This window comes from Arvicanthis niloticus, chromosome 27 (genome assembly GCF_011762505.2).
Source record: "Arvicanthis niloticus isolate mArvNil1 chromosome 27, mArvNil1.pat.X, whole genome shotgun sequence".
Taxonomy (NCBI): Eukaryota; Metazoa; Chordata; class Mammalia; order Rodentia; family Muridae; genus Arvicanthis; species Arvicanthis niloticus.
The window spans coordinates 10168224-10180982 of record NC_133435.1 but is presented as its reverse complement, the minus strand read 5'-3'; the positions used below and the strand labels follow the sequence as shown (position 1 = coordinate 10180982).

The window sequence follows — 12759 nt, the reverse complement described above, 5'->3', positions numbered from 1 at the left end:
CATATACAGATGGAGCCATGGGCCCCTCCCTATGTGCTCCCAGGCTGTGGATCAGTCCCTGGGGAGCTCTGGTTGGTTGGTATTGTTGCTCTCCTCATGGGGCTGCAAACCCTTTCATCTCCTTCAGTCTTCTCTCTAACTCCTCCATTGGGAAGCCCTTGATCAGTTCAATGGTTAGTTCAATGGATGATCAGTTTAATGTATGCTGTGAGCATCCACCTCTGTATATGTCAGACTCTGGCAGACCTCTAAGGAGACAGCTATATCGGGCTCTTGTCAGCATGCACTTCCTGACATCCACATCACTAAACACTTCTATAAAATACATTTTTAAAAAAAAAATCCCCTTTTTAAGTTCATTTTAGGGGCTGAGAAGAAAACATGGTCTGTGAACTACTTCTTGTCTTTCAAGGATGAAGACAGGAGTTAGATCCTCAGAGCCCATGTGAAGACAGCCAGGCAGGAAGAGAAACAGTGCCCTGTATCACCACATTGTCTGGAAGTCCTCACTCACCCTCCTAGTACTCTGGGAGTGTGTGAGACATCAATCTCGTTTTCTTCTCCCTCGTTCTCTTGCCCTTGAATCTAGGCCAAAGTTTTCCACTTGCTGTGAGCCCACAACTACTGATGGTCCAGCCTGGATGTAAATAGCAGGTTGACAAATTAGAGCCTGGTATAGGATAAGCTCTGTCTCTCTCACCATACCATGGCCTTGAGTCCTCCACAAAGTAAGCATGTGCCTCTCCTGGGTCTTCCAGCCTATGCTTCACCTGCAAAATGATAGCAAGAGCGTGTTGCTCTGAAGACTATGTGAGACTAGGGGACTGAGTTGGCATTAACATGTTTGAAACATGTACATACAACAGATGTTAGTTTTTCTCATAAATATCCCTATCTTTGTCCTTTCTCTGGAAAAACACACATTATAGATAGTGAACGTTTTACTACATCTATGGCAAAGTCCTGCCCTACAGAAGCCACTGTTTATGTGCGCATATTCATGTGTGCATTTAAAAGTGAATGTTCATGGTTTTGTGTGTGCCTGTGTATGGAGACCAAAGAACAACCTTGGGCATCATTCCTTAAGTGCTGTAATATGGGATTTGTTTGTTTGTTTCGTGACAGGGTCTCTAACTAGCCTGGAACTTACAAAGTAGACTAGGCTGGCTGGCCAACAAGCGGCAGATATCTCCTGCTTGCCACAGACCAGTACTGAGATTACACTCATGTACCACTAAGTTCAGTTTTTATCTGCATGCTGAGGGTCAAATTCAGGCCCTCATACAAGTATGGCGAGCCTTTCCTAACAAAGCTGTCATCTCCAGATGCTGCTTTTGGTCCCCACACAAAGCCTGCCTGGTGACAAGCCACGTTGGCACATACTGTCAGGCATCAGTGGTGGGTTAGAAGCAGAGATCCTACAGGTGTGCAATTTGTTCCCAAGATCATCAACGAATATGCTTAAAATGTTTCCCAATTAACTAGTACAACTTCCTCATTATGCACAGACAGAAATCAGAAGCCTGTAACCCCGGTGCCAGCCACCTCACCCTGTCACTTTGCAAGAGCAGCAACCCATCCTCTTGTTTTGTTGAATGACTCCCCTACTCCTAGGTTCCAAATCACTTTCTAACATTGCAGAACCATCTGAGTGTGGTTAGCTATGTTACTTCACACTGCTGAGGCAGCAGTTGCTCAAGATGCAGCTTTATAAAGGTCCAGATAAAAGCAGTGATTGGCAGGGGATGCTGTGAGCTTCAGGACACATGCCAGAGGGGCAGAGGAAGGCAGGAGAGGTTGTTTTGGAAGATAAGATCATGCTTCACCTGAAGACACTTCCATTTCTCTTCTTCCTCCACATACAGCTTGCCAAGGCCATTCCAGTGCCTCCTGAACACCTGGAAGAGAAAATTATGAAAACTGCTGAGGTAAATGAGCTGTCAATCACAGGTGATTTGCTGAGAGTTACAGAATTCAGAGGGTGGCTTCCCCTTCTTAGCATAGAAGGCCAGAAAGAGATTCTCTGGACAGCTTTGCTGAGGCTCAGCATCACCTTCTGGGACTTGGAAGACTCCCAAGTAGGCACGGCTTGTCTCTGGAAAATGTAGACACAAAAACAGCTGGGTGCTTTCAAGCCCAAGGAATACTAGTTAGGCCAGCTGAAGCTGGGGCCCTTTTAGAGAGAGTATTTTATTTATAAAATGAACCGAGTCTCTTACCTAATGTTTTTCTCATCCAATAAACCTGTAACCCACTTGTTCCATGCTCTATAGGTCAGTGCTGGACTGATAGAATGCTTGCTGGTATTCCAACACTAAAAAATGGTGGGGGCCGTGGAGAGGTCCAACTTTGACCTGCCAACTGCTTCCTGTATGGAAATTTTCTGCAGCCAAAAAATACTATTATATATAGAAGATAGAATGGAAATGGGGGGGTTATGATTAATTAAAATTAAGACATTGGGTAATCAGATTTCCCAGAACTGATTATTAAACTTTGGCAGCGTTATAAAGGCAAGGCTAACAGCATCTCTCTTGTTTTATTAAAAAGGCCAGAACTTTTTATGCAAGAGAATGTGATCACCAATTTCTTATTCATAATTTTCTCAGTATTAAAATTTCCAGAAAGCATAATTCTTGCTCTTTTTCTCGTGGTCATTTTTGTGACTGGCACACAAGCCCCTAAGTTCACACCGAAGGCGGGCTGGGTTTACTCTGCAGACACCGTTCCTCTAAGTATCACAGTAACTGTGAGCTGTGAGGGAAAGCTTGGTTTTTCCATGTTAAAGACAAAGGACAGTGCTGGGATTTTCCCAAACCTGCCACATCCCAAAGTGTAAGCTCCGCTCTCTGTCACCTCCAAAGATCCAGGTAGTCACATATGATGCACAGTGTGTACACATAGGCTGCATATGGCAAGGTAAAGAGACCTTACCATTGATCCGCATGTCAGCACCTGTGAGTGGGTGTGGCTTCCAAGATCTTATCTTGGTGAATAAAACACTGCTGTTGCCTTAAACATCTTTTAAATGACCAGTTCTCGTTTGAGAGCCATTGAAGTAAGCCAAGACCTGAACTGTCAGTTTCCCCTTGGTTCCAGCAGGAAAGTCCCCATTTTTACAACTAACACCTCAATGGATGTAAAAGCAATAATAACCAAAAGTCAGTACTAATTTAAAAAAAAAAAAAAAAAAAAAGTCGTGCTGCTGACTGTATAGTAGCAGTTTGTGTGTGATTTGGATTCATTCCTCCCCAGTTGTAAAACTTTTGTTTTTTATTCAAACATTTGTTAGATCTCGCTGAATGAAGAGAATGTGCGGTAGGCAGTGTTCCTTCAAAGTCAATCTACAAATTATTTTAATTAAATGCATTTCTTCTCATGAGTGTGGGAGGGTATTGCATGGCACAGTGGTGGTCAGAACATAACTTGTAAGAGTCAGCTCTCTCCTTCTACCAGGAGGGTGGTGAGGATCAATCTTAGCTTCTCAGACATGACCCACTCACCCATCACGGTGTCCCAACCCACAGTTTCTGTTATTGTCCCTTGTCTGTCGGGTCCTAGTTTACAGTCTGTGGCAACTAAGAAAGAATTGCAAAATGTCCAGAGCAATTTCACAGCAAGGACTCTGTTGTGTTTGTTTTGATCAGAATTACCTACGAAAATTCTACCACTTACCAAGCAATCAATTCCGGTCTGCGAAGAATGTCACGGTATTCGAAGAGAAGCTTAAGGAGATGCAGCGCTTCTTCGGCTTGCCCGAGACAGGGAAGCCAGATGCAGCTACAATAGAAATAATGCAAAAGCCTCGCTGTGGAGTGCCCGACTCTGGTGATTTCTTGTTAACCCCGGGAGGCCCCAAGTGGACACACACTAATCTGACCTACAGGTGACATTCCTAGAGTCTTACGATTCATCCACCCAGCTAGTGACTGACAGTCTGTGAGACCTCAGACATGGTTGCAGAACTTGGAAGCCACTAGAGATGAATGAACAGTCTGCCCTTACAGTGTGTGAATGAGTGGGGTGTGAGCTGGAAGTTAGCTTGAGGCTGAGGAAGCAGAAAGCCCTGGGTTCTTTCAACCCTAAAGCTTACCATGTTGTTTCTCTTCAGCAATCTAAAAAGACTATGGCGTCATGAGACTGTGTCTTCTAGTCAGTCACCTTTAAGTCCAAAAGAGGCTAAACTAATGCTAAAGAGAGTCTAGCCCTCTTCTGTATATCTTGGTAACAGCAGTAATAGTATTCAGTTTCTGTGTTGTATAGTGTTAACCCTCGAACTAACTGCTTCCGGTGTATTTAATTTCCTCGGCCACCTATGAGGGAGATCATACTGTATCATCATCTTATGAACAGGGGCACTGAGGCTTAAATACAAGTAGTTACTTGTCCAGACTCCAGTCTGTCTTCAGCCCTGAGACGTGCACCCCTCCTGATGCTCTGTCCAAGTGGTAGCGCATTGCATTGCATAAGTGATGTGCTCCAAAGTGGAGTGACTGTGTAGTTCGAAGGGGTTGCTAACAATAGCAAACCACTCTTGCTCCTTCTCATTTTCAAAGGATTATAAACCATACCCCACAGCTGTCAAGGGCTGAAGTGAAAACAGCCATTGAGAAAGCTTTTCAAGTCTGGAGTGTGCCATCGCCCCTGACCTTCACCGAGGTCTTACAGGGAGAAGCAGATATCAATATTGCTTTTGTCTCAAGAGGTAGGCTCAATTTTTCTTTCTCTAGCTAACCTAAGATATTAGCCAAAGGCTTAACCACAAACCATCTCACTTCAGACCATGGTGACAATTCTCCTTTCGATGGACCCAATGGAATCCTTGCCCATGCCTTTCAGCCAGGCCAGGGTATTGGAGGAGATGCTCATTTTGATTCAGAAGAAACATGGACTCAAGATTTCAACAGTAAGTGGGTCATTGTTAGATTTACACGAAGCTTCTAAATTCATCTTTCCACCTTGGAGTTAAAATGTGTATTCACGAATACGCATCCACTCACATTACTGTAGAATTCAAATCAATCACTTATACTTTTTGCTACTTAAAGATAAATCACCTTAAAGGTTTGTTGTTGCTTTTGTTGTTGTTGTTGTTGTTGTTGTTGTTGTTGTTGTTGTTGTTTTAATCAAAAGCTAAATGTTGACCTAATTTTCCACTCCAGTGCCTAAATTCATGTGCACTACTGTCATGGGATAATGAAAGGAAGTAACTGGTAAACTAAAGAAACCTAACTTTTTAACTGTTTAAGGGACTGGAAAGACCAGGGCTAAAGTTCTTCATTTATCTTCACATGGCAGAAGGATGAGGTTTTGGATGACCCCAAAACCCCTTGGCCCTCTCACTGCAGCATCAATCCAGACCATTCACCTCCCAGAATTTTTTCTCTCAAGATTCTAACACATGATTTCTGAGAGAAGCATTTAAATTTTATCAGGCAAGGAGCTGAACATTGAAAACTACACCTGAACCCTGCCTGGGTCCTGGTTGTTCAAACAAGGCAGGGCTGAGGAAGGCTGAATTCATTTAGTTACACATATTCTTTGACAACTTGCACTCTCGATGGCCAAGCTGAGTGGTTGAGACAGAGTCTACTTAGCTCCCAAAACATGAAGTTTTCTGACCCTGATCCTTTAGGCCCTCCACCTCTGAGTTTAATGTTTGACAAGGCCTGTTCCTCACATCTTTTGCAAAAGTTGAAGTACTAGGGTTCATTTGAAAAGGTAGACTGTTCAAAGAGCAGCCATGTTCTTGCTTCTAGCAGCCTAACTTCCGTGGGCCTCCGTCTCAGCAATGTGTCTATGCAGTAAGACAACCTTGCAGGAGCCTCCTGACAAGAAGGGCTGGGCTGTCTGAGGAGAGAAGAGGACGTGAGGGCAGTGTATTTAGATCCTGTGCTCAGTCAGCCTTGCGTCTGAGCTGCTGCACTGAGAATCAGACTCTTCCCTGTCTCTTCCATGGAGACTCTGCCAATGAGCCTGAGGGCCAGTCAGGATATGTAAGCACAAGAGACACAGGATTCTTCCATCCTGAGATCCATAGCTTCACCACTATTTCACCAACCTGCCACATTCATAAAATGAGGGAGTTGGAATAAAGACAGATTTTATTAGTCTCTGAGATTTGATAAGAAGCTTGTGTCTCCTACCTTGCTATTCCTCAGGTGCCTGAAGAGAAAAAGAAAAAGAAGAATATATGAGTGTTTCCTTTCTGGGCAGTTCTGGCCTCAAGGTCACATCCTTTGAGACCATAGAGATCATATTGTTATCACCTGTGGATCCAGTTAGACGATTCACCATCTGTTCTTGCACTTCAGATTACAACCTATTTCTCGTGGCTGCTCATGAATTTGGACATTCCTTGGGACTCTCTCACTCCACTGATCCTGGTGCCTTGATGTACCCAAACTATGCTTACAGGGAACCCAGCACCTATTCACTACCTCAAGATGATATCAATGGCATTCAGACAATCTATGGTAAGGTCATGTAGACAACATTTTAGAACATAACCAGACTTGAGAATTGGCTTCATCAAGTTCAGCATGCAAGCATCTCTCCTCTGGAGTCGCTGGGTTTTATCCACAAAGGAAGCTCAAATTGATCTCTTTAAGTTGCCAGTAATAACTATAGTGTTGGCAAAAGAGGGGCTGAGCCTCTAATGAGATTTTGCTGCATCTTGGTTTTTGGTTATTAGATGCTTATTTCTGCCCTAAAGTAAAGGTTAGAGGACAAGCCTGGAGGCACATTCTATAATATTAGCATTCAGGAGTCTGACGCAGGAGAACCAGGGATCTGAGAGAAGCTTGAACTACATGGTGAGACTTGGTCTCAAGAAAGAAGAGGGAAGAGGAAATAGAGATAGAGAAAAGAAAAGGAGGGAGGGAGGGAAGGAGAGAAAGGGAGGGAAGGACAGGGAGGGAGGGGAAAAGAAGAAGGGAGGAATAGAAGAAGAAGAAGGCAGGAGGTAGGAGAGAGACCTCTTCAGTTCTAGAGAGAAAGAAAGAAAGAAAGAAAGAAAGAAAGAAAGAAAGAAAGAAAGAAAGAAAGAGGAGGGGGGAGAAGGGAGGAAATGGAGCAAGGAGGGACTGAGGGAGAAAGGAGAGGAGAAAAGTGGGAAGACTTGGGAAAGTGCATAGAGGTACTTCCCCACCATTATCTCCAAATGGTGGGTACAGTTTCCTCCTCCATCTCTATGCTTTCCAATTCTGTATATTCTGAGAAGACACAATTATCCCTTTTCATAGAGCAACTCTTCTTCCAGAATAATCTGTGAAAGAATTCTTCACATAGACCCCTAAGTGGACGTGTGTAAGGCCTGTCAAGAATATTCACTGAAGTAAAATCTGTGGTTGAGGAAGGTGGAGGACCACAGGGAGATTCAGCTCCTCCCTTTGCCCTCCTGCTACCTGAAAGTGTGGACAGAGGCATGATGGGGAGGCAGAGCTTTCTCCTCTTGGGGTGGGATCGCCCTATAAATCAAGAGTATGGGATAACATGTCAGGGAATCTTCTCATCACAGGAGAATCTCTAAGAATAAGGAACCTCACTTTATGCCCAACTGGCCATTTGCTGGCCAGTGTTTCCAGTTCTCTTGATGCTCCAGCATTTCTAAATGACAAGTACAATCCTTAGTTCCACAATAGGGAAATGCATAAAGATGTAAATTACTGGGTGTTTATTTGATATTTTGAGATGTTTTCTCACTCTGTGTCCAGACTAGTCTCAAAGCTACAGTACTTCTGTCTCAATATTCACAGTGCTGGGGTTTCAAATCTTATGTGGCCATGTCCAGCCAAAATGTCAATTTTTATAGAAACTGAGTTGGATTTTTGCTATAGTGTGAAAGACTTATAAGAGATCTACCATTATATTTGGATGTTGGTGAGGAACAAGGAAGTGGAGTCTCGATGACAAAAAGGCAGAAAGAAGAAACAGGATGGAGAAGGGTGGCTTAGAAGTTAAAGGAAGTATCAGATTCAAATGACTTTCTAGCTTAAGTAGAAGCCGTCATTACTCTGGTGAACAGGCCAAGCCTTTAAAGGGATCAATGTATACAGAGTCTGTTGTGTCTTGTGAAATTTTCTGTCTAGTGACTCTTCATGAAAGGACCCTCTGCCTTCCTATGTATTTGAAGCATCATGGCACTTCTACTTATTAAATTATTTCATTTCCCAGGACCTTCAGACAATCCCATCCAACCTACTGGGCCCAGCACACCCACCGCCTGTGACCCCCACCTGAGATTTGATGCTGCCACCACACTCCGTGGGGAGATTTACTTCTTTAAAGACAAGTATAAAATTGTGCTGTCTTTCCTTTGTATATGTCTGTTTTGTTGGACCTTAAAACTGGCTTCTAATGAAACATGTCACTCAGCTTTCCTTTTGACCCAACACACAGGCATCTCTTTGGAGTTCTTAAGTGTTTTCTGGATGTCATGAAACATCCAGAGGGTGGGGGAACTAAATTGTCAAACATCCACAAGCATCTCTATTGTAGTTAGAGTCTTTCAACATTGGACATATTTATTAATTGCTGGAAGATTCTAACCATGTTAGGTTTGTCAGGTTAAGAAGAAGGCATGATGCCAACTGGGATCTAAAACCTGGCGCACCAGACGGACAGCACTACCATGAATTAGGGTCCTACATGAATCATGCATGTTACACATTAGTATACTGCAGAAACCATACAAGGGTCATTTATAGCCAAGAATCACAGAAAGTAACAGCTCTGTCTCTTTCTGTCCCTGTTCTTCTCCATCTCCCCACTCCCCTTTGTCTGTCTGTTTCTGTATGTGTCTCCTTGTGTTTCTTTAGGTACTTCTGGAGGCGGCATCCTCAGCTGAGAACAGTTGACCTCAATTTCATATCTCTGTTCTGGCCTTTCCTACCCAATGGCCTTCAGGCTGCTTATGAAGATTTTGATAGAGACCTAGTTTTCCTATTCAAAGGTAACATCCTACTGTCTCCGTCTTCTTTTGTTCTTGCCAAAGGGCAGGGCAGGACTTCTCTTTGTCTCACAGTACTTTCAGAAGGGACAAACCAGGAAGAGCATGCTGCTAGCCAGACTTGGGCCCTACCACGGTCACCAACAACTGAGTGAATTTGCACAGGCTAGACCTTCATTTAGGTCTTAATACTGTCCTCAATAAATATAAGTGCATGAGACAATCTTCAGTATTTCTCCGCCTTCATCCTAGATGTAGTCTTCTAAGATGCCTCAAGGCTGTGAATTAGTTTCTGCACAGAAGTCACAGCAGGCAAGACCTCTAGTTTGGAGACCATGAACATCTGGCTGGAGAGTTTGGTGTTTTTCGGGTTGGGGGATTGGGGGACTGTTAGGACTACCACCGCACTCAAAGCTCCACTGTGACACCATTGTCTCTCTCAGATTATCTGCTCCATTTTCCTTACCGTGGGATGACAAAGTGCTGAGTATTATATTGTAGAAAGGAAGATTAAGGATTTTCTCTGAATCGTTGGCAGGCAGACAGTACTGGGCTCTGAGTGGCTATGACCTGCAGCAAGGTTACCCCAGAGATATATCCAACTATGGATTCCCAAGGAGTGTCCAAGCCATTGATGCAGCGGTTTCCTATGGCGGGAAGACATACTTCTTCGTAAGCAGCCATTGCTGGAGGTGCTATGAATGAGGTTTTTCCATTAAAATTGAAATATGCGTTTCTCTGCTCTATGTACAAAACGTCAACATAGACATCTGAAGACTTAAATCTGTATGATCTTTTGACAGCTTAGTGAGGATGTAGGCTTTATCATAGGGTGATGTTGCCGCCAGTCTTAAATTCTTAAATTTTCCGTTTTTATCACATAAGATGCCTACACAAATGTGCTGAGTAGTCTATATCATGAGCTGTTTTACACCCTCGTCATGCTCTAGGGCGGGATTTATGGAAAGAAGTAAGTTGATTCTTACTATGAGTTGAGTTCTGCTATTCCCAAATGAATGTGTTCCACATCATTTACAGAATTTGGTGGACAAGAGGAACTTATTAATACATGAAAGCAAGAGAGGAATTATCTGTAGGGAAGAGGACAGGTGGGCGGGACTAAAAGGGACATGAATATAAACAATGTATCTGTGGGAAAGTGTCCTAATGAAGCCCATTAATTTACATGCTTAGAAAAAATATTAATAAATACATTTATTTTCATTATATACACATGTACACACATATACATAGTTATGCTTATTTTACCAGTTAAGTAAACTATTTAGAAAATATAGGCTCTAGTTTGGGGAAATAACCCCTTCATCAGCAATCAGAATGCTGTTTTAGAATCAATGGCCTTTCTCTGTTTTCTAAACAAAATAGCCTTAGGTAGAGACATTAGGCATTCCTTATCTCAGCCAATGGGACACAGTGAGGACTTAGTGTGAACATGTGTAAGAGAGTACTTTATGACTTATACAAATTAAAAGAAAGTTGTCATAGTGTATATTGTGTTTAAATCATGTGATATTTTGCTCTCACTAGATATGACAATCAAAGAGGATCCATGGACACAGGCTATCCCAAAAGCATAGCAAGCATGTTCCCAGGAGTGAACTGTAGAGTTGACGCAGTTTTCCTGCAGGATTGTAAGTCGAGGGGAAAGTTAACAAAATTGTTTAAAATTTTAAAATAGCACATTTGTTTTTCTATATCTCATTTGGTTTGTTTGGTGAGAACCGAGATCTATAAGCTAACTTGGATACGTGTCTCTTTCTTACAGCCTTCTTCCTCTTCTTCAGCGGACCACAATATTTTGCATTTAGTCTTGCCAGTCACAGAGTTACTAGAGTTGCAAGAAGCAATTTATGGCTTAACTGTTTACAGAGTTGAGCAAAGTCAAATGTCCTCACATCCACCCTATGAATACCAAAGGGAAGCTCAGTCTGTATATTCATCCCACGTGTCCTGCGCAGACTTTCCTCAGCTGTAACTAAGTAACACTGCAGCCCTCCTGGAAGAACAGTGTTTGTAACCTTCCTTCCTGCACACTCCATCCGCTCCTGCACATTCCATCCCTGGTTCACAAAGAGAGAAAGCCAGTTGGCACCTTAAGCTTCACTGTTTCATTATCTGCTCCTCCGCCTTCTGAATCTCCTGTTTTATTACTTGCTTATCTAGTTTCAAATGTTCCTAAATCTCTTCAAACAGAATCTAGGATTGGATTTTCATTATGTATAAGGATTGTAAACGCATAGAGATTAGCCCCTCATCTGGATGGGAAATGTGCTGTTATTTCTTCCCTTGGAAAAAATATGAAAACATGTATTGTGGGTTGAAGCATGCCCTTCAGGATGCCAGGGGAAAAAAAATACATTGAAATCTTAACCCCAGCTGTTTCTCTGGAACCAGAGTCTTTGAAGATATAATGAATTATGTGTAAATGACAAGACAGCTTTAAACAGGATTGGGATGAGCACTAAGCCCGTACATTTGTTCTTATACAAAGAGAGGGATGGGGCTGTCACTCAGAGATAAAGCATTTGACTAACATGTTTTAGTCTGAGGAGATTTGAGGAGAATCAGCAGAAACATAGGCACACTGTTGAAGAGACCAAGCAAAGAGAACCAGAGACTGGAGTCTCTGCATCTATAAGGCTATTTGCCAATAGTTTCCCAGCCAGAGGCAAGTAGGAGGGGGTTAAAAGGGGGGACCATTCCTTCCACAAGCAGATTCCAGATGCTTCCAGCCACACTTGCTGATGTGGGGTTTCTGCCTTTTGTGAAAAAATAAAGCTGTTATTCTACTCTATCGGGTATGTATTCTTTGTTAGAGAAGCAATAGGACACCGACACAGTACAGCCCTTAGGACCACTGGGTGGCGCTGCCGCGAAGGGGAGCGCTTAACCAGCATGTGAGAGGTTCCGAGTTCAATTCCCGGTAGTGGGACTTAAAAAAAAACCAAAACACAACAGCAACAACAACAACAAAAATCTGCCACCACCCAGTTCATTCAGGATGCATTGGAACCTCTCCCCAGGTACTTATGCAGCAGAGGACTGCCTTGTTTGGTCTCAGTGGGAGAAAATGAGCCTAATCCTGTAGAGACTTGATGCCCCAGGGTCGGGAGAGATACCTGGGCACCCTCTAAGACTCGAATGGAAGGGAGACAGGGAGGAGGCAACAGTTGAGATATAAATAAATTAAATAATTAATAATTGTTTAAAAAAGAAAACAAAAAAAAGAGAGAGAGAAACCAACACAAAGCCAAATCAAAGGCCTGCTAAGGACCATGAGGCACTTCCCAGCACAGTAAAAGGAGAGGCCTCTTCTAGCTGCCCTCCCTGATCTCTCCTTTGAGATGTCAAACCAGTAAGTGCTAACTGCACTTACAGCCTTCCTACAGACAGGTGTGGCATGTACATAATTGTTAAGCTAACTGTGGGGTGGGGTTCCTCAAAGGATATTAAGAGCTGTCCTTGTTTCTGTTGCCTGCAATGTAGGTGCAATGGCCATCTCTTGAGAAACCACACAGCCCCGATGATGTGAGGCGATTCCTTCTAGAAGTCACAGAGCAAACCTCAGCTGCTCTTACATAACCAAAACATCAGTTCTAGTTTTATTAACTATCTGCTATCGTTCATTTTCCTGTTGTGTCCAATTAAATCTCATCACAACGCAAGGATGCCTGGGAAACACCCTGCCTCCTGTAAGAAAGGTCTCCAACTCCCCAGACCACCCTTGGGTATTAACAGATTCCAGATACCTTTCTTTCCCAGAAGTTCCAAGCAGATTGCACAACATG

General features: G+C 43.1%; 1 protein-coding gene across 1 annotated transcript; it reads left to right on the top strand.

The window, feature by feature from the left end:
* Positions 1-1730: 1730 nt before the first annotated feature.
* Mmp8 (matrix metallopeptidase 8) lies at positions 1731-11765 on the top strand. Its single transcript, XM_076926132.1, has 10 exons — positions 1731-1928; positions 3648-3886; positions 4557-4705; positions 4781-4906; positions 6315-6476; positions 8176-8293; positions 8820-8953; positions 9489-9642; positions 10499-10602; positions 10737-11765. Exons 1-10 carry the CDS (start codon positions 1767-1769, stop codon positions 10844-10846), a joined length of 1458 nt encoding a protein of 485 aa, XP_076782247.1. The 5' UTR covers positions 1731-1766; the 3' UTR covers positions 10847-11765.
* The last annotated feature ends 994 nt before the right edge of the window (positions 11766-12759 follow it).

Coding starts and splice junctions, on each gene's coding strand:
- Mmp8 (XM_076926132.1), top strand. CDS start 1,767: ATGCCAGAGGGGCAGAGGAAGGCAGGAGAGGTTGTTTTGGAAGATAAG. Junction 1,929..3,647: donor AAATTATGAAAACTGCTGAG/GTAAATGAGCTG, acceptor TGTTTTGATCAG/AATTACCTACGAAAATTCTA. Junction 9,643..10,498: donor GTAAGCAGCCATTGCTGGAG/GTGCTATGAATG, acceptor TGCTCTCACTAG/ATATGACAATCAAAGAGGAT.